Genomic DNA, 16824 nt, shown 5'->3' on the forward strand with positions numbered 1-16824 from the left:
TAGATATAGGAACGTGACTGTGAGCTTGAAAGTGGATGTAGAAATGAAATATGAGTTTCAGTGACTCTGCCAGCCTCTTATATAGACAGCTCCCAGGCAGCCAGTTCCATAAAGTCCGAGCTCCCTTCGAATCCGTCCGACTAAGGTCCGTGTCGGAAATCACTACCGCCCGTCGGGTGCATCTAATGGCCGAGACTGATCCGTCGCAGCAGAAAGCCGAAGGCTAAGCTTGTATAATGCTGCAAGCGTTAGCGATCACTCACCGGCCTCTCGACTCTCCGACCATGCTTTTCTGGCGTTTGAATGTCCTGAACAGTACGCTCTTATTTTGTATTTTGTGTAGACCGCCGACTTTCCGCCGAGAAATGACAACTACGCTGGACTATCCCTCTAGGGGTTGTTCGATGCGCGTTACGTGCATCAGAGGCACCTACTATCGCGCGTCATGGCTGATGTCTGGCATTGCCTCTACGGACAGGACTCTGACGTTCACGCATTTCTTACAGAGAGAGAGAGAGAAAGGGGAGTCATGGCATTGTAGCAGTTATTTTGTTTGAGCTCACCGGTTGCTTGGAGCACGTTTTGCTATTCTCCCTTCGTATACTAGCGGCGAAATAGACCGCGGACGCTTTAGAACCGCTAAACATTTACGATCTGCTCACAGATGGGAATGCATATCCGTATCTGGACTCGAAAGCTCTCCCTACGTTTATAACTGATCTAGGCGACATTACACCCAAGGGCAACCAGGCGCGATGCATTGACCTATCGGCTTCTCTTTTGGTACCTTCGAGCGGAACTGGAATACCTACATATGGCCGGAGAGCTTGACGGTGGCGTGTCCATTCTGAAAGATCGTATCCTGATAGGCCTCATCCCAGGGCCAGATCTGGAGTATGCGCTTGACCTGTTGGACATGGACCCTCACGAAAAGTGGCATGCACCTGACCGGTCAATCACGGCCGTGACCAATGTGTACGAGGACCCGATCTGTTCTCTGCTTAAAAATGGGCTGTCAGTTGGAATTGGATGAAAGGGTTCCACGCAGGAATGCTTACCTCCTGTTCGCATAGGCAACGTCGACCAGTAAGTAATCTCTCTTGAGAACCCTACATACCACCTTCTTCTCACAACCACTGCTTATTCCCAAAATGACTAACGAACGCTCCTCCATAGGTCTCCACTGTCGCCCTGTCAATGACCTCCAACTGCATCCTCACACTCTCCTCCGGTGTGGTCGGACCAGTAAAATGCGGCGCATATGCCTTGAACTTTGCACCCATCGCCTTCCTCCCCTTGAGCTCCTCCTCAGTCTGCTGCGTTTCTCGCGTAGACACGACGCCGGGACTAATCGACATGAACAGTATCCCCTCCGCAACACCGACCGCCGCATGGTACTTCGCCACCAGAAGGTTGACCGCGGCTTTGGAGACGGCATACGGTCCGGCGTTATCGATCGCGAAGCGATTCGCGGTGTCCATGTCCGCCAACACTGACGAAATGGTTATGACTTTCTTCACCTCGCCTTTTCGAATCAGGGGCAGGAAGGTATTGATCGTATGTGCCACGCCTACGACATTTGATTTGAACGAGTCCATGAAATCTTGCTCCAGGACTTCCGGGGGCAAGTCGACGACGGTTTTGAAAGCGCTCCTCTGGCTCGAGATCCCGGCGTTGTTGATCAGGACGTCCAGACTCCCGCCGGTGATGTTTGAGACTTCATCAGCGGCGAGATGGAGGGCTTTGACATCGGTTATATCGGCACGCACGAGGAGCACGTTGGTGATGTTGTCGGCGGCCAGACGTTTTTCTGTGGCGGCTTTGTTGCGGACCAAGCCGATGACGGTGTTGGTTGGGTTGGAGGAGAGGTGTTTGAGCCAGGCGTAGCCGAGACCTCGACTGGCGCCGGTGATGAGGTAGGATGGCATGGTTGACACTGGATGTGTGTTGAAGGTTTAAGGGAGGAATGGCAATGATGATTAATGATGATTAGTGAGCCGGACAAAAGCTAGAGATACCCACCATATTTTTATACTACAGTCTACCTACATCCTCTGGGCATTGCATGAAGCGTGGGCGTCTGCTGTGTAGCCTCGCTTAATACCATATTTGTGATAGGGAGATCGGGATATTGTTATCGGAGTCCGACCTGATTATAGCCATAATAACGCCATCAACCCCGATCCCTACTTCATTCGCTGGTGGGGCCATCAGTGTAGCGCCCTATGAAAGTCTACCCCGAAGGGTTTAATGGTCAACCAGCAGTTTTCACTTGGGTTGATCACTCGTGATTCTCAAGCTTCAACTAATCGACAAGTTCATCGAAGGATGGAGGATGATCACACTTGAATCCTGGACAGCTCCGATTATACGCACCACATTTTGCCTTTCTCACTGGGCGTTTCGCCTAGCTTATTTCCTCAGTAGCTAGACATCTACGAAACCGTGCACGACTCTTTTATACTACTTTGTTTCAGAAAATCGACGCCCGAGTGTAGCCTAGGTGAAAAGCCCGAGACTAGAGATGCATACATTACATAAAATACCTTGTACTTACACCTTTTTTGGCGATGTAACTTACAAATGCACGTGGGCGGGTCCATGATTTACCAATCAGAGGGCAAAGATTTATCTATGCAGTTGCCTGTTTTTTTCATTCTACCTAAGCTAGATATATAGTAGGAGTAGTAGTTTTCTATTGAGCTGTTGTGGCTAACTATGCAAAGCGTCGGCCATGCAGCTGATACCACACCTAACGCCCTGGCATGGCTTAGTGCACTGGTCGAGCCTGGGCCCCGATTTGATACCGAGGCCTCAGATATATAGCTGGCTATATATAACCAGTCGATGTGAAATGGTAGTATGAAAATAATATATTTCCAGTCACATATCATGTTTTGTATCTAATGATTGCCTAATCGCTGGATAGAATCTATCTATGTAGTAGGTGCCATACGTGATTCCTGTCATAACAGGATTCCCTCGATTAGCGGGCTAACCATCTCTAGACTTGTTAATTTATATATATGGTCCGGACAGTTACTATTTATTAACCTCTTTAGGTAGACCGTTCCTGTTATCTTATAAATTCCTTCCTATTCCTTCCCTAGTAGACCAGGTGTGATATATCTACCTGGCCTTTCACCGCTAGTAGCTACTATGTATACTGTCATCTAACCCCCCCAACCTGCAGAGTGGGCACCAACCAGATTGCTCCAGGTGGTACTACCCAAGGGGCTACGTCAGTATAGGTTAGGCCTTATGTAGGATTAGTAGATAAGAAGGTACCGGTAGATAAATCGTGCCTGCGACGGGATTTGAACCCATGAGCTCTAGATATTCATCTTCATCAGGTTGACAGATGATCCCCCGTACTCTGCCCAACTAGGATGTCCATCTAGATCCCACCAGTAGTGAGTGTATGCTACGGACCGTATCTAATTGGTTGAGTAATATTACCATTCTCTGACATGTTCAATTGTCATTATAAACCACTAAGTAGCCCCCAATAAGCCCATAGACAGCCTCCAAACTTACCGTCATAGAAAGTAAATTCCAGTAAATTCCAGTAAATTGCACTTTGTATACCCGAGACAACCCCATCCATGCCCGAAGTTCATGTAGTTGAGTGCACGCGAGAACCCCCCGACCTCCGATCGATCCTAGTTTCGAAGCTCCGATATGTCGGAATTGCCTAATATTAAATGAGTGCAAGGATACTGTGGGTACGTAACCCATTCATTCGGAAACCCCCCCGTCTGCTCTGTGTAGAGCTGACTTTGAAGATGGACTTCACTTCGAAGATTAACCTGGCTTGGATGGACCTGCATTCGGATCACTTGCAGTCGCCGGTGACACTCGGGCTCGCTGGCTTCGTAGCAACCTTGATCAGTTTCCTGGCCTATTTATCGTACACTCCCAGAGTCGACAAGAGGTCACCAGCATTTACGTCGGACACAGTTCCATTCGTCGGCTCCTGGGGCTTCTTTACTCGGAAACAGTGAGCCGTGCTTCTTTCTTTCTCTGCCACGCTAACAACGAGGTTTAGGATCTTCTGGGACAACGCCGTGGCGGAGTCCAAGACGGGGAACTTCAGTTTCTGGCTGGGCAAGCATCATGTCGTTGGGGTGTCAGGCGAGGCCGCCCGCAAGATGTATCTGGACCACCGCGACCTGGATTTTGTCGCCGGAGCGGCCCTCGTAGGACACGGTCCAGACTTTGTACCTCCCATCCACGAGATTTTCCACCCTACCTTCCACAACGGTCGTAGCTACTTTCAGCGCCGCCTGATCGACCTGTTGAAATCGGAGCAGCTCGCCAAGCGTCTTCCCCGCGCGAGAAGCGACGCCCGCGCCGCCTTCGAGGCGCTGGCCAAGAACCCATCCGGCGTCATGAACCCGTCCTACACCTGCTATCGCATCGTAGTGAAGCAGTGCGTCCGTCTCGTGTGCACCGACGAAATCTCGGATGACCCCAAGCTACTGGAACGCTGCTTGGGCTACCTCACGATTCTCCAGTCTACCACCAGTATCCACACTGTTGCCGTCCCTTGGCTGCCATCTCTGTCGTACATGAAGCGCCGTTATGGACGCTATGGTCTCAGAAGCCTCGTGACGCCTATCGTCAGCAGGCGGATGAAGAAGGGCACCCCTCGCGTGGACGACGCTCTGCAAGTCTTGATCGACAACGGCGATAGCAAGGAATACATCATCAACTTCCTCATCAGCATCCTGTTCATCTCCACCGCCAACGCCGGCGTCCTGGCCGGCGCTATGCTGAACATCATGGCCCACCACCCCGACTGGCAGGAGAAGATCTACGGCGAGATCAAGGCCGCCGCCGCGGCCCACTCCAAGAACAAGGACGCGCCCCTGGTCGACCAGCTCGACTCGATCCCGCTCGAGGCCTGGGATTCATCGTTCCCCTCCCTCGACCTCTGCTTCGAGGAGGCCATCCGCATGTGGGTCGCCTTCCCCATGATCCGCCTGAACACGGCCCCTGACCCCATCCCTATTCCCGGGACCGACGAGGTCATCCCCGCCGGCAGCTTCGCCTCCTACAACACCACCGATGTGCACTTCAACGAGGAGCTGTACCCGAACCCCGCCAGGTACGACCCTAATCGCTTCCGTGAGGGTCGCCAGGAGTTCAAGAAGCAGACGTATGGCTGTGAGTATTCCAGAGTCGTTCCCTCCCTTCTTTAAACGGCGATTGGCGCGGTGGAGGACGTGTGTCTATACAAGCCATGACTTTCAACTCTTTCTGCCTTTTTCTTTTTGGACTCGACCTTCATGACATAGCAATGACTGACTCGTTCTTCAAAAGTCGTCGGCTGGGGCCAAGGCCGTCACCCCTGCCTGGGCATGCGCTGGGCCAAGATGCAGCAGCACATCATCATTGCCTACGCCCTGGCCATGTTCAAGTGGAGCGGTTGCGACGCGAATGGGCAGCCCAACCCCCACTTCGACCGCAAGACGGATATGAACTCGCACGCCCCCAGCCTGCCCCAGGGCCTTTACTGCAAGCATGTTCCCAGGGAGAAGATATAAAGCGTATGGTTGTAGGAGAGATGGGAGTGCTTGGTAGAAGGGTAGGATGTGCTATGCAGGCATGTTCGGCTCGTCATGTACGATTTACACATGCAGTCAAAGCTGCAAATTCCCTTATTTTGAGCCACGTTATGAGGCTTACAAAAGATCTAAGTGCTTGCCGCCCGATAAAGTACAATGCGAGCTGCTTCGTGTCAGTTAAGATCAGATCCAGATACACTGCTATAAAACATGAATTTTCCTCTTTCAGGTTTAGTTCTCTTATCATCATAGTGAATCATATCACCGATTTCTTTCCAGCCCTTTTCTGGGTCCAGCCAACGCATACGACAGATGTCCATTACTTCCTTGATTTCACTACGATATGTTTCCCACGGGTTGCACTCAAATAGAAAATGTGTGACGGTTTTCGGTCCCTTAGTGCAGTTACAGAGTTCCTGAAACTGGAGTCGTTCATCAAAGACGACCCCGAGGAATTTGACTATAATACTCGGGTAGATATCCTGTGCTCCAATGCGTCAAACCTGCCTGGAGTATAACTATATGGCCCGACGGAGTAATCTCTCTCTTCTTATTTAAATGGCCCGAGTAAGACATCTAAGACATGGACATTTCGGTGGATTCGTGCCTTCCATCCTCGGTTTCCGATCCCGGCTTCCGATCCCCTGTACCGATCCCCGATCAAAAGACATTCAAAAGAGAATAGTCGCTCGACATCAACGTCGACCAGCATCCATCGACCTCGTACAACCAACAAACCGATAAGCATACAAGACTCGTTCCAAATAAAATGGGAGCCATCAAAATGCCGACTTCCACTTCGCAAATCCAATTGTCCGATGAGCACGTTGGGATTCTTGGTGACGCCCACGTCGACAGCGCGTCCATCGAAGAGGCGAACCGACTGCTGCAAAAGAACCATGAAGAATGGCACATGTTCTTCCGGGACCGCAGTGGACACAATCACATCGCGCACTCGATCTTGACCTGCTTGGCCCTCGGTGCTGCGCCAGAAGACATCCAGCGAGCGTATGATGACGGCGTGGGCATCCAACGCCCGATTCCCGACGTTGACGCCCAGATGGTCGAGAGGCTGGCCGACGATGAGACCATGTACGAAACGCTGGGCACCATCACCCAGTACACCACGTTCCTCGTCTTCTTCCAAAAGTACATGGAGGAGCATGGCTGGAAGGAGACGGTCAACAAGTACGTCTTCTCGCGCAGCAAAGTGGCTGAGAAGATGCTGGCTCGAATGTACGAGGGCGCCTACCATCCCGTCATCCATCTCGGTCTCGGCATCGAATTCCAACAGCCCAGCATCATCGCCGAAGCCCTCGCGCAAGCGGCCGCGCACGACGACAGCCACATCGGGACTCTGTTCGAGGCCTGCGAGGCACAAGCCGGCATCGCGTACCCACCCAAGAACCCCAAGTCTCTGATCCAGCTCTTGCACGAAGTGCGGAACAACGAGACAATCCGCAATGCACCCCGCTGGGAAGACTTTGGCAACAAGATGCGGGACGGCGTTGTGGGAAGGGCATGCATGGAAATGGCGTTTATCGCTTCTCAATTCTGCATCAAGCCCGAGGACCTAGAGCGCCGCACCGCCGAGATGATCAGTACCTGTGCATACATGGCCGGAGCCAGCCAGCGGCCGGGCCGGAAACGGAAGATTGACTTTTTCTACATGCACACCGTCACCAGTTCCATCTTCTTCAGCGTTATCATCAAACAGGACTGGATCAAGTTGGAAGACCGTGTGCGCATGGTGGAGTGGAAGGGTCGCTTGGACCTGGCGTGGTATGTTTGCAGCGGTTGCGCCGAGCTGTACCCGGAGGCCATCACCGGGTACCACGACGATTTCAGCGCGGCCATGGGCTGGAAAGAACTGTATGCCGCCGTCAACAAAGAGCACGACGACGGCCACGTCGCCAAGTTGATCCGGGCGTTGAAGAACGGACAGGAAGCCGCCAAGCCGTTCGAAGCGGGCGAGTTCAGCGAGTCGTTCCCCGTCAAGGGCGACATGTGGCTGAAGATTGCTCGCATGACGCTCGATACCACCAAGGATTTGCCGAGCGATCTCAAATTCATTCATTTTACTGGCTTTGATATGGGTTGGAAGGTCCGTCCCGATCTTGCATAGATAACAGTTCAGAATCAGATTAGTGAAAATGATTTGAAAGGTATTTTGATCGTACTCCAACCTCCATGCCTTTAGGGGGTTTATAAGATCACGGACGGGAAGTAAAACACAACAGAACATGCTCCAGTCCCTTTAGGAACAATTGATTGACATGGAAACCCTCGTAACTCGAGCAGACAGTGTGGTATTGCTACTGATTTTAACTATTCGAAACATCAGCAACCAACGAGACATCTAGCTAGGACCAGTCGAAGGAAGATAGTTGTGCAAAAAGGGGAAAAAGTGCCTCACGAGACCCGTCAGAATACACAGCGGGGTACCCGGGGGAAACTTTGCGGAACCATTCTTGTTGACGACACTGACATTCTTCATATCGAAACGACTCTCCTGGTCGTCGGCGGCCTCAATCATGCCGGCGGCGAGGTCGAGGTATGAAACGAAAGATTCATCATGGTCAAGGTTGAGCTGGTGGCCGCGCTGCACGTCGACAGATAGACCACCTGGCTTGATAAAGATCGTCGAGACCCAGTCTTGCTGGGCGCGCAGGAAAACTTCGGTCTGGCGCAGGTCGTTGTAGACGTGCGATGCGGCGGTCCGCAGGATTGGGCGGAACCACCAGGGCATGTGACGGCTCAGATGGTCGTCGATGGTGCCCGAGGAGAGAAGGACGATCTTGGGCAATTTCATGCCGGGTTGTGAGTTGGCCTTGAGTTTCTCCAGGGCAGAAATGATGCTTTTCGCCGTATCCAAGCCGACACGGCATCCGGGAACGTTATCGTTGGTGGTGACGACGTGGAAAATTGCCCGCGTGTCGCGGACGCACTCGGCCAAAAGGTCAATGTCGTAGATGCTGCCCTCATAGACTTGGACTCGCTTGTTGCCGTCCACTTGAGGGACCTTTTGGATTAACTTGCTCTTATTGCGACAATAGGCATTGACCCTTGCACCTTCAGTGCGCAGGAGGTTGTCGATGAGAGCGGTGCCGCAGTTGCCCGTGGCGCCGAGCACAGCATACGTCGCCATGATAGCAAGAAGAAACCAAAATCACTTCAGAGTTTGTGTCGGTGGTGAAACTCCTTTGTCTTGCATATTTTGGCGGAACAGTCAAGTGTTATGTTCTGTTTTCCCCCGGGGTGCTCGCTGTCTTTTGTTCGGACTTCGGACATGGCGTACCATCATAGCGAGCGTCGGGACTTAAGCAAAAGTTCCGACATGTAGTATCTTTATGCAAACGGGCATTCGGTCTTTACCTTGTCCGACCGGTTTATCCCTTACTTCCCTCTAAGTCGTCTTGTTTAGTAGTAGTAGTAGTAGTAGTAGTAGTAGTAATAAATCAATTGAGCTGATGCGGCTAACGATGCTAAGCGTTATGCCCTGCAGCTGGTGCCACACCAAACACCCTGGCACCGTAGGAGTCTCCCGCCTATTGGGACTACTAGTACCCTCTCTGTATTCTAACCTATATAGGCCCCCTTCACCGCTACTATATACTCGGTCATCTAGCCCCCCAACCTGCGGGACTGGGAACCAACGAGATTATTCCAGGTGGTGGTTCTACTCGTAGCAATCCTTACCCAAGGGACTACCGGTATAGGTTAGGCCCTATGTATCATGGAAGCTGAAGGGATCTGGCAGATAAATCGTGTCTGCGATGGGATTCAAACTCATGATCACTAGATATCATCTTTCGTCAGGTTGACAGAGGATCCCGTGCACTCTGCCTAACTAGGAAGTTATTAGATCCCACCAGTAGTACATTCTACCACTACACCCTCGCACGCTTGTCTTGTTTAGTTGATAATATGATATGAATCGAAGTGTCTCTAGCGTCGACAATACTTATGAAGCGAATATACCTAGTCAAACGGAAGAAGGTCTATTAAGTGTATTTAAATACTTAATAAAAGAACTAATATTGGTTATGAGAGACTACGCTAATAGAACCGTAGTAGAGCTATCCTAACGCTACCTAGAAACTAGTATTAGAATTATTATTATTAGGACGTACTTATGGTTAGTAGGAGGGAAATATAATACGGGCGTTGGGACTAAGATATATAATCTATGATAGTACGAGCGAGTCGTGTATACGTAAAAGATAACGTTTATTTACTCTTAGCTCAAGTAAGGAACGGACTAGCAAGCGATCGATTAGGATCTAACTAAGATCCGTACAAGGTACCCACGATAGATCTATAGCTATGATCCGGAGGCATATATAAGAAATAGGAGCGCGCGGTCACTATTTCGTGCCTGGACGAGTGACGAGGTGAATCCTAGGTACAGCGTAACAGTGTAGCGGTCAGCCGAGTCAGCTCGATTCTTCGGACTCGAGCAGCAGCATATAGAAGATTGTTGATGCACGTGCAGATGCTTGTCCATGTCTGGCCGAGTATAAACGAATTCAACGAGCTCGAATTGACGTTGCAGGACCGGCCCCCTCTGGATGCCACGTAGACCGTAGTACACGTCACAAATAATGAAGAAAGCCAACTTGGGTATTCGATGGATGCAAGGGAGGTGTGATCGGATACCAGGAAGGACAGGCGGGCTGTTTTAATCTTTATCTCGCCATCGGATCCACGCCATCACCTTTTTGTGGAAATTCGAAGCTATCTAGTGTACCGCTGCTCCTGCTGCTCCTACTGCCAGGCCACGGCTGTTGGTCCACCGTGAGCCTGCAAGTATTGGCCGAACTTGGGTCCAAAGTCTCGCAAAAAGGCGGAATCCATCATCTCCTCGAGCCTCGCCACTTTATCTCCCGCCTCAGAAAATGTGATGAAGACAGAGTACTCTAACTCCCATGGCCCCCATGGAAGGGCACCCTTGGACGAGGCGTATACTGCTGCCTTGTTCTTCTCGACATCATGTATGACATGGTGGACTGTGAGCTAAGAATGGGCAAGACCCAGTCAGCGTGCGACCGCTTCTCTTGATCACACCAAGGTGGCTGTCTCTCTTACTTCGTATGATTTGACCGTCGCGACGAGCGCTGGCAAGACTTGCTCGACCTGTGCCCGAGGCCTGGGGGGAATGCCTAGTCCAAAGGGCAGGGTGACTTGGGTGAAGTCGTCGGCGAAAACGGCGAGCCATTCCTCAGCATCCCACTTTTTCCAAGCGTCGAGGAATCGTTGCAGCGTAGCTGCCTGGACATGAGCGGGAGCAGGCATGTTGCTTTCTGCTTCTGTATTCGGTGGTCCGGCGAGGTGGTTGTCTTTCTTGATGGGACACTGAGAAGGGATATACATTCACTGCAAGATGATTTCCCATGCCCGACGATCAATCCCGATGCAAAGATCCGGGAGCAGTTTCACCAGTGCTCTCTTTCTCTCTGTCTTCTGCAGTTCTCGGCGTGCTGAGACCCGAGCTTCGGGACAATAGATGAAGACTTCTCCGGTAGCCGGGATCCGGGTTACGGACAAAATGGGCCCTGAATGAAAACAAAAAGCGGCCACCCGCGTACCCTAGCCCTAAGCCATTCAGCGCATCTTTACTTCCTCTTTATCGAAAAATTCGTCAAAACATGGGTTCCGTAAACACTGACGCTGCTTCGTACTTGCCTTTCCGCCTCGACGGCAAAGTCGCACTGGTGACAGGCGCCGGTCGTGGCATTGGCGCTGCCATGGCCGTTGAGCTGGGACGATGCGGCGCCAAAGTCATTGTCAACTACGCCAGGTCGTCCGGTCCGGCGAGCAAGGTGGTGGAAGAGATCAAGAGCCTGGGCTCTGACGCCGTGGCCATTCAGGCGGACGTCAGCCAGGTGTCGCAGACTGTGCGTCTGTTCGACGAGGCCGTCCAGGTCTTTGGCGGGCTGGACATTGTCTGCTCCAACGCCGGCGTCGTGTCGTTTGGCCACCTGAGCGAAGTCACCGAGGAGGAGTTTGACCGTGTCTTCAACGTCAACACTCGCGGGCAATTCTTTGTCGCCCGCGAGGCTTACAAGCACCTCAACACCCACGGCCGCATCATCTTGATGAGCTCCAACACGGCCGACTCGTTTACCGTCCCGAAACACTCGCTCTACTCGGCGTCCAAGGGTGCCATCAACACGTTCGTCCGGTGTCTCGCCAAAGACTGCGGCGACAAGAAGATCACGGTCAATGCGGTTGCGCCCGGCGGCACGGTGACGGACATGTTCCACGAAACTGCCAAGGACTACCTCCCCAACGCGGACAGTCTCTCCAAGGAGCAGATCCTCGCTGTCAGTTCCCTTCCCCTCGTTTCTTTCAGCATACTTGACCACTGACGGATGGCGACGCTACAGATCGTCGCTAATGTGTCGCCGTTGACTCGCTGCGGCTATCCCACCGACATTGCGCGGGTTGTTTGCTTTTTGGCTTCGAACGAGAGCGAATGGGTCAATGGAAAGGTCTTGGGAGTGGATGGAGGCGCTGCTTAGAAGATGTTCGATTCCTCACTCTATAGCAAGAATGGTACATTTGGTCTAGATCTCTGCTGGTATTCATCGAGTATAACGGACATGGGCAAATTACAAGCTTTCCATTGACCCTCCTTCACAGACCAGTCCAGACAAAACCTGGCATCACTGCTGCACACATTGTAGGACATGAGTCGATCGGGCCAGTGCAAATGAAGTGCTGTCAGGAAGATACGCGTTATCCTCCAATCAACCATCGGGCCATTTCTTCCATCTCACTATAATACTGTATCATAAGCCCATGCCGTTCTTGGCTAGGCGCCTTTGTTCTTTCTCGGATTCCGAACGTTTCTCTCGGATCTTCGGGGTGACAGAAATCCGAGACTGGGGCCATTTGACAATCATCCGAGTACTTGGTTGAGGATCAGCTGATGCCGATTCTGTGAGGGAAAAGATTGGTTAAGAAATTGGTTAATCGAGGAAGAATGTATCAAGTTTTGGGGCCAGTTCATTCCCCCGGGGGTAAGTCAGGTATGATATTCGCCTTGATACCAATGATTGATGGCATGAACTCCATTCAGTAGCAGTGCAGAATGAATGAATTCAACAGTAGACGTACGTAAAATCAAGTACAGCACCACACCCTCATCAGCACAACGCCATCCTTCATCACAAAAAAACAGACCGTGACTTCTCTACTCCATCAAGGCCCTCTGGTATTATTCAGCGCAAACCATTTCTTCACCCCCTTCCGCACACGAAACGCGACTTTGCCGTCCTCAGCCAACTTCCGGAGTACCTCGTCCATGAACGGCTCCACCGCCAGCTTCCGCACCTCTTCGTCCAAGTTCTCGCCGTGAATCGCGACAATCAGCTCGCTCACCGTCACGCTGGCCGACCGGTCCTCGCTGCGGATCCGGTCCAGCGCCATGAGGCACTGCTTCTCGCGGCGCGTCTTTTGCGCGAGTTCTGCCGCGATTTTGCCCGGCAGGTCTGGGATGACGGCGCCGTGGGCCGGATAGCCCACCGTGCACCCGTGCGACTGCAGCTTCCGCAGGGTCTCCATGTACAGGCCCAGCTGCTCGACTGCACTCGTCCCGTGCCCGAGCACGTTGTCACCCGTAAACATGGCGTTCTCCTCCTCGAGTATGAAGCACATATGGTCGTGCGAGTGGCCCGGCCCGTGCACCGCCCGGATCGTGGCGCCCTCGACGCGGAACACTTGGCCATCCTCGATCGGCCGCTGGCCGTGCTCCGGAGAATTTTTGTAGATGCTATCCGCCAGGTCAGGATACATCCGGATCAAGTCCGGCACTCCCCCGGTGTGGTCGCCATGCCAGTGGGTCAGGAAGACGTGAGACAGCGCGATGGATCGCTCGCGCAGCGTTGCGTCGAGCAAGTCCGCCCATTCGCGGTACCCTTGCGCCGTGTCAATGAGGAGTCGATGCCGCCCGGTACCGACGATATATGTGTTTGTTCCTTGGAGTGTGAACTGATGCAAAGACTAAGCGAGCATTTTCCCCTAAGGTAGTCTGGCTTCATGACGCATACCTTTCCCGCATTCTGTCCGAGAACACGGAGTACCCGTGGACTGAGTTGTTCGACATCTAGCAACTTGGGCAATCGCGAATGCTGGGTGACCAGATAGTCATCGAATGCGCAAACATTCAGGGTTTTGTTGATCTGGCGATAACCTCCTTCGCCCATTGTGCAAGAAAATGAGGAGAATACCTGTATGGATTGGGAGACGAGGGGGAAAATTCCTGGAATACTCATTTGTATGGGAGTCCGTCAGCCGCAGGAGGAAAAATGCCACGAGTGGGCGAGCACCGCCGTGCTTGTCCCGGAGTCCGACCTTTATTGATTGCCGATATCACTCTTCCGGGAATCGGGAAGTGCCCTAAGCAATTGGAGATATTCAGAAAGATCGGTGGACGAGTCCTGCGAATGGGAAGAGCTGTCGGCAAGATTACCCACGGCCGATTTCAGTCCCGATTTGGTTATTGATGCGTTGTTCGGCGTATACTCGCTCGCGTGTTTTGTCCCAGACACCATGCGGACTTGGCTTCTGTCTTTGCATTGCGATCTATGTCAAGCCCTTGTGACCGCTTTACTTCTCCCACTCACTGAAGCGTTCACTCTCGTCCAGTACTTCAGCCTCAACCCTGTCAGCAATTTCACGCTGTTCTCGAACGAGCCTTCCCCGGCGGGGGTATTGTCGTTAAACCTTTCGTCGTCGTCATCATCCCTCGACATGGTCACCTACACTCCTTCTTCGGAGGCTCAGGACCTCGCTCACAAACTCAACGTCATCTATTTCAGCAATGAGTTCCCTAGTGATGACCTTTCATACCTACTTCGACGGCTGCACAACCACAGCAAGCACCGGAATCATCCGATCCTTGCCAGGTTCTTGGATGAGGCCACTCGAGCATTGCGCCAAGAGGTCAGCCGGTTACGTGCCGAGTTAGCCCATCTCGTTCCAGCCTTCGAGTCCGTGACGACCCTTGCAGGAGAGTCAGAGCTCCGAAAGGGACCTCTCTGTGGATCAATCGATGGCGTCCTGCTCTGCGTCTTGCAGCTGGCGACATATATTGGGTAGGAGAAATGTCCCCCGCCTCCGTGTCCGTCATGTTTCCACCGACTGACATTCTTCTTTTAGCCACTGCGAACGCTTTCCAGAAGCACGGGCCAGCGCTGAATCCAATAGTCTTCTTGCCGGCTTGGGCATAGGGCTCTTAGTCTCGACAGCCGTCTCTCTATCCACGTCTTTAGACGACCTTGTCGCTGCAGGTGTTGAAGTGTTGCGTATCGCATTTCGCCTGGGCGTACATGTCAGCGACGTATCCCAGAACTTGGAAGCCATCGATGCAGAGGCGCCGGACTCGTGGGCGTATGTCGTCTACGGGCTTACGCCGGAAGACGCTGAGAAAGAGCTCGACAATATACACACTCGAGATGTAAGTCTGGATTCCCCCCCCCCCATCCCGTTGCGCAGCGTTTGCTGACCCTCGATTCAGAGTACTCCGGCTGCCAGCAGAATCTTTGTCAGCGCCATCAGTGAGACGTCGGTCACTGTGAGTGGACCTCCGTCTCGACTCAAGGCCCTTTTCCGCACCTCGGGCTTCTTCCGGGATCGAAAATTCACCCAGCTGCCGGTGTATGGAGGACTCTGCCATGCTCCCCACATATATTCCCTCGAGGATGCTCAAAAGGTCGTCCAAACACCCTTGTTGGCCCCGCGGTTCAAGCCGGTGCTGCCGATCATGTCGACCAGCACGGGACAGCCTTTTGTGGCATCGAGCGCCGCAGACCTGTTTGAGCAAGTCATTTTTGAAATCATGACCAAACAGATCGTTTGGGACAATGTCATTGCCGGCGTGGCAGAGCGCGTGACCAAGACTGACGCTCGCGATGTCACCATCATGGTCTTCGGCGTTTCTCTCCCCAGCCAGCAAATGTCGAGCGCGCTGATAACGACGACCCCCGATTTGGCCGTAGAGACCGAGGACTTGTTCGTGTGGGTGACCACTGATGTCGAAGAGGAAAAGCATGAGCCACGAGGCTCAATGCAGTCCAAAATTGCCATCGTCGGCATGTCATGCCGCTTGCCAGGCGGTGCAACCGATCCAGAGAAGTTTTGGGAACTTCTCGAGGCCGGCATGGACGTGCACCGAAAGATTCCCGCGGATCGGTTCGACGTAGAATCGCATCACGACCCCACTGGCAAGAGGATGAATACCAGCCACACGGCCTATGGCTGTTTCATCGACGAGCCGGGATTGTTCGATGCGCCCTTTTTCAACATGTCTCCCCGTGAGGCCGAGCAGACCGACCCGATGCAGCGTCTGGCGCTTGTGACGGCATACGAAGCCTTGGAGCGTGCGGGCTACGTGGCCAACCGCACCCCTGCGACAAAGCTGAATCGCATCGGAACCTGGTATGGCCAAGCTAGCGACGATTATCGTGAGGTCAACACGGCACAAGAGATCAGCACCTACTTCATTCCCGGTGGCTGTCGTGCCTTTGGCCCTGGCCGGATCAACTACTTTTTCAAGTTCTCCGGCCCGAGCTTCAACTGTGACACAGCATGCTCCTCCAGCTTGGCCACCATCCAAGCAGCTTGTACCGCCCTGTGGGCAGGCGACGTGGATACGGTGGTGGCCGGAGGGCTCAATGTTCTGACCAACCCGGATGCCTTTGCCGGTCTCTGCAACGGTCACTTCCTCACCAAGACCCCCAACGCATGCAAGACGTGGGATTGCCAAGCCGATGGGTACTGCCGTGCGGACGGAATCGGGTCGATCGTGATGAAGCGCCTCGAAGACGCCGAGGCCGATAACGACAACATTCTGGGTGTCATTCTGGCGGCCGCTACCAACCACTCTGCCAACGCCGTTTCCATCACACACCCGCATGCCGGCCATCAGGCTGACCTCTACCGGCAAGTGATGGCGAGGGCTGGCATCGACCCTCTTGATGTCAGCTACGTCGAGTTTCACGGCACCGGCACGCAGGCCGGCGACGCCGAGGAGATGAAGTCCATCACGGACGTTTTTGCCCCGATCAAGGGGAAGCGACGGACGGCCAAGCAGCCGTTGCACATTGGTGCTGTCAAGGCAAACGTCGGCCACGGTGAGGCTGCGGCCGGCGTGACGGCATTGATCAAGGTCTTGCTCATGCTTCAGAAGAGCGCCATCCCGCCCCATGTCGGCATCAAGAACGACATCAACCCGGGCTTTCCCAAGGAT

The 16824-nt window shown here is 53.0% G+C and overlaps 8 protein-coding genes across 8 annotated transcripts; 4 read left to right on the plus strand and 4 right to left on the minus strand.

The window, feature by feature from the left end:
• Positions 1-808: 808 nt before the first annotated feature.
• On the minus strand, positions 809-1928 carry T310_8105 (Uncharacterized protein; the record flags this gene model as incomplete). The annotated part of the gene is made up of 3 exons (XM_013469104.1): positions 809-944; positions 1059-1109; positions 1165-1928. The coding sequence occupies 3 exons, from the start codon at positions 1926-1928 to the stop codon at positions 809-811; spliced, it is 951 nt and encodes a 316-aa protein (XP_013324558.1).
• Positions 1929-3785: 1857 nt separating this feature from the next.
• Positions 3786-5549, plus strand: T310_8106 (Uncharacterized protein; the record flags this gene model as incomplete). The annotated part of the gene is made up of 3 exons (XM_013469105.1): positions 3786-4000; positions 4049-5169; positions 5326-5549. The coding sequence occupies 3 exons, from the start codon at positions 3786-3788 to the stop codon at positions 5547-5549; spliced, it is 1560 nt and encodes a 519-aa protein (XP_013324559.1).
• Positions 5550-6354: 805 nt separating this feature from the next.
• Positions 6355-7695, plus strand: T310_8107 (Uncharacterized protein; the record flags this gene model as incomplete). Its single annotated transcript, XM_013469106.1, has 1 exon — positions 6355-7695. The coding sequence occupies one exon, from the start codon at positions 6355-6357 to the stop codon at positions 7693-7695; it is 1341 nt and encodes a 446-aa protein (XP_013324560.1).
• A 234-nt stretch (positions 7696-7929) lies between these two features.
• T310_8108 (StcQ) lies at positions 7930-8718 on the minus strand (the record flags this gene model as incomplete). The annotated part of the gene is made up of 1 exon (XM_013469107.1): positions 7930-8718. The coding sequence occupies one exon, from the start codon at positions 8716-8718 to the stop codon at positions 7930-7932; it is 789 nt and encodes a 262-aa protein (XP_013324561.1).
• A 1619-nt stretch (positions 8719-10337) lies between these two features.
• T310_8109 (uncharacterized protein) lies at positions 10338-10865 on the minus strand (the record flags this gene model as incomplete). The annotated part of the gene is made up of 2 exons (XM_013469108.1): positions 10338-10586; positions 10659-10865. The coding sequence occupies 2 exons, from the start codon at positions 10863-10865 to the stop codon at positions 10338-10340; spliced, it is 456 nt and encodes a 151-aa protein (XP_013324562.1).
• Positions 10866-11218: 353 nt separating this feature from the next.
• Positions 11219-12289, plus strand: T310_8110 (17-beta-hydroxysteroid dehydrogenase; the record flags this gene model as incomplete). Its single annotated transcript, XM_013469109.1, has 2 exons — positions 11219-11896; positions 12260-12289. 2 exons carry the CDS (start codon positions 11219-11221, stop codon positions 12287-12289), a joined length of 708 nt encoding a protein of 235 aa, XP_013324563.1.
• Positions 12290-12776: 487 nt separating this feature from the next.
• T310_8111 (Metallo-beta-lactamase domain protein) lies at positions 12777-13780 on the minus strand (the record flags this gene model as incomplete). Its single annotated transcript, XM_013469110.1, has 2 exons — positions 12777-13565; positions 13625-13780. The coding sequence occupies 2 exons, from the start codon at positions 13778-13780 to the stop codon at positions 12777-12779; spliced, it is 945 nt and encodes a 314-aa protein (XP_013324564.1).
• A 346-nt stretch (positions 13781-14126) lies between these two features.
• Positions 14127-16824, plus strand: T310_8112 (Polyketide synthase; the record flags this gene model as incomplete). Its single annotated transcript, XM_013469111.1, has 3 exons — positions 14127-14519; positions 14926-15033; positions 15094-16824. Coding segments are annotated over 3 exons (2232 nt in total), but the record flags the coding sequence as incomplete, so codon positions are not given.

The sequence above is a fragment of the Rasamsonia emersonii genome (genome assembly GCF_000968595.1).
Source record: "Rasamsonia emersonii CBS 393.64 chromosome Unknown ctg1118621760651, whole genome shotgun sequence".
NCBI lineage: Eukaryota > Fungi > Ascomycota > Eurotiomycetes > Eurotiales > Trichocomaceae > Rasamsonia > Rasamsonia emersonii.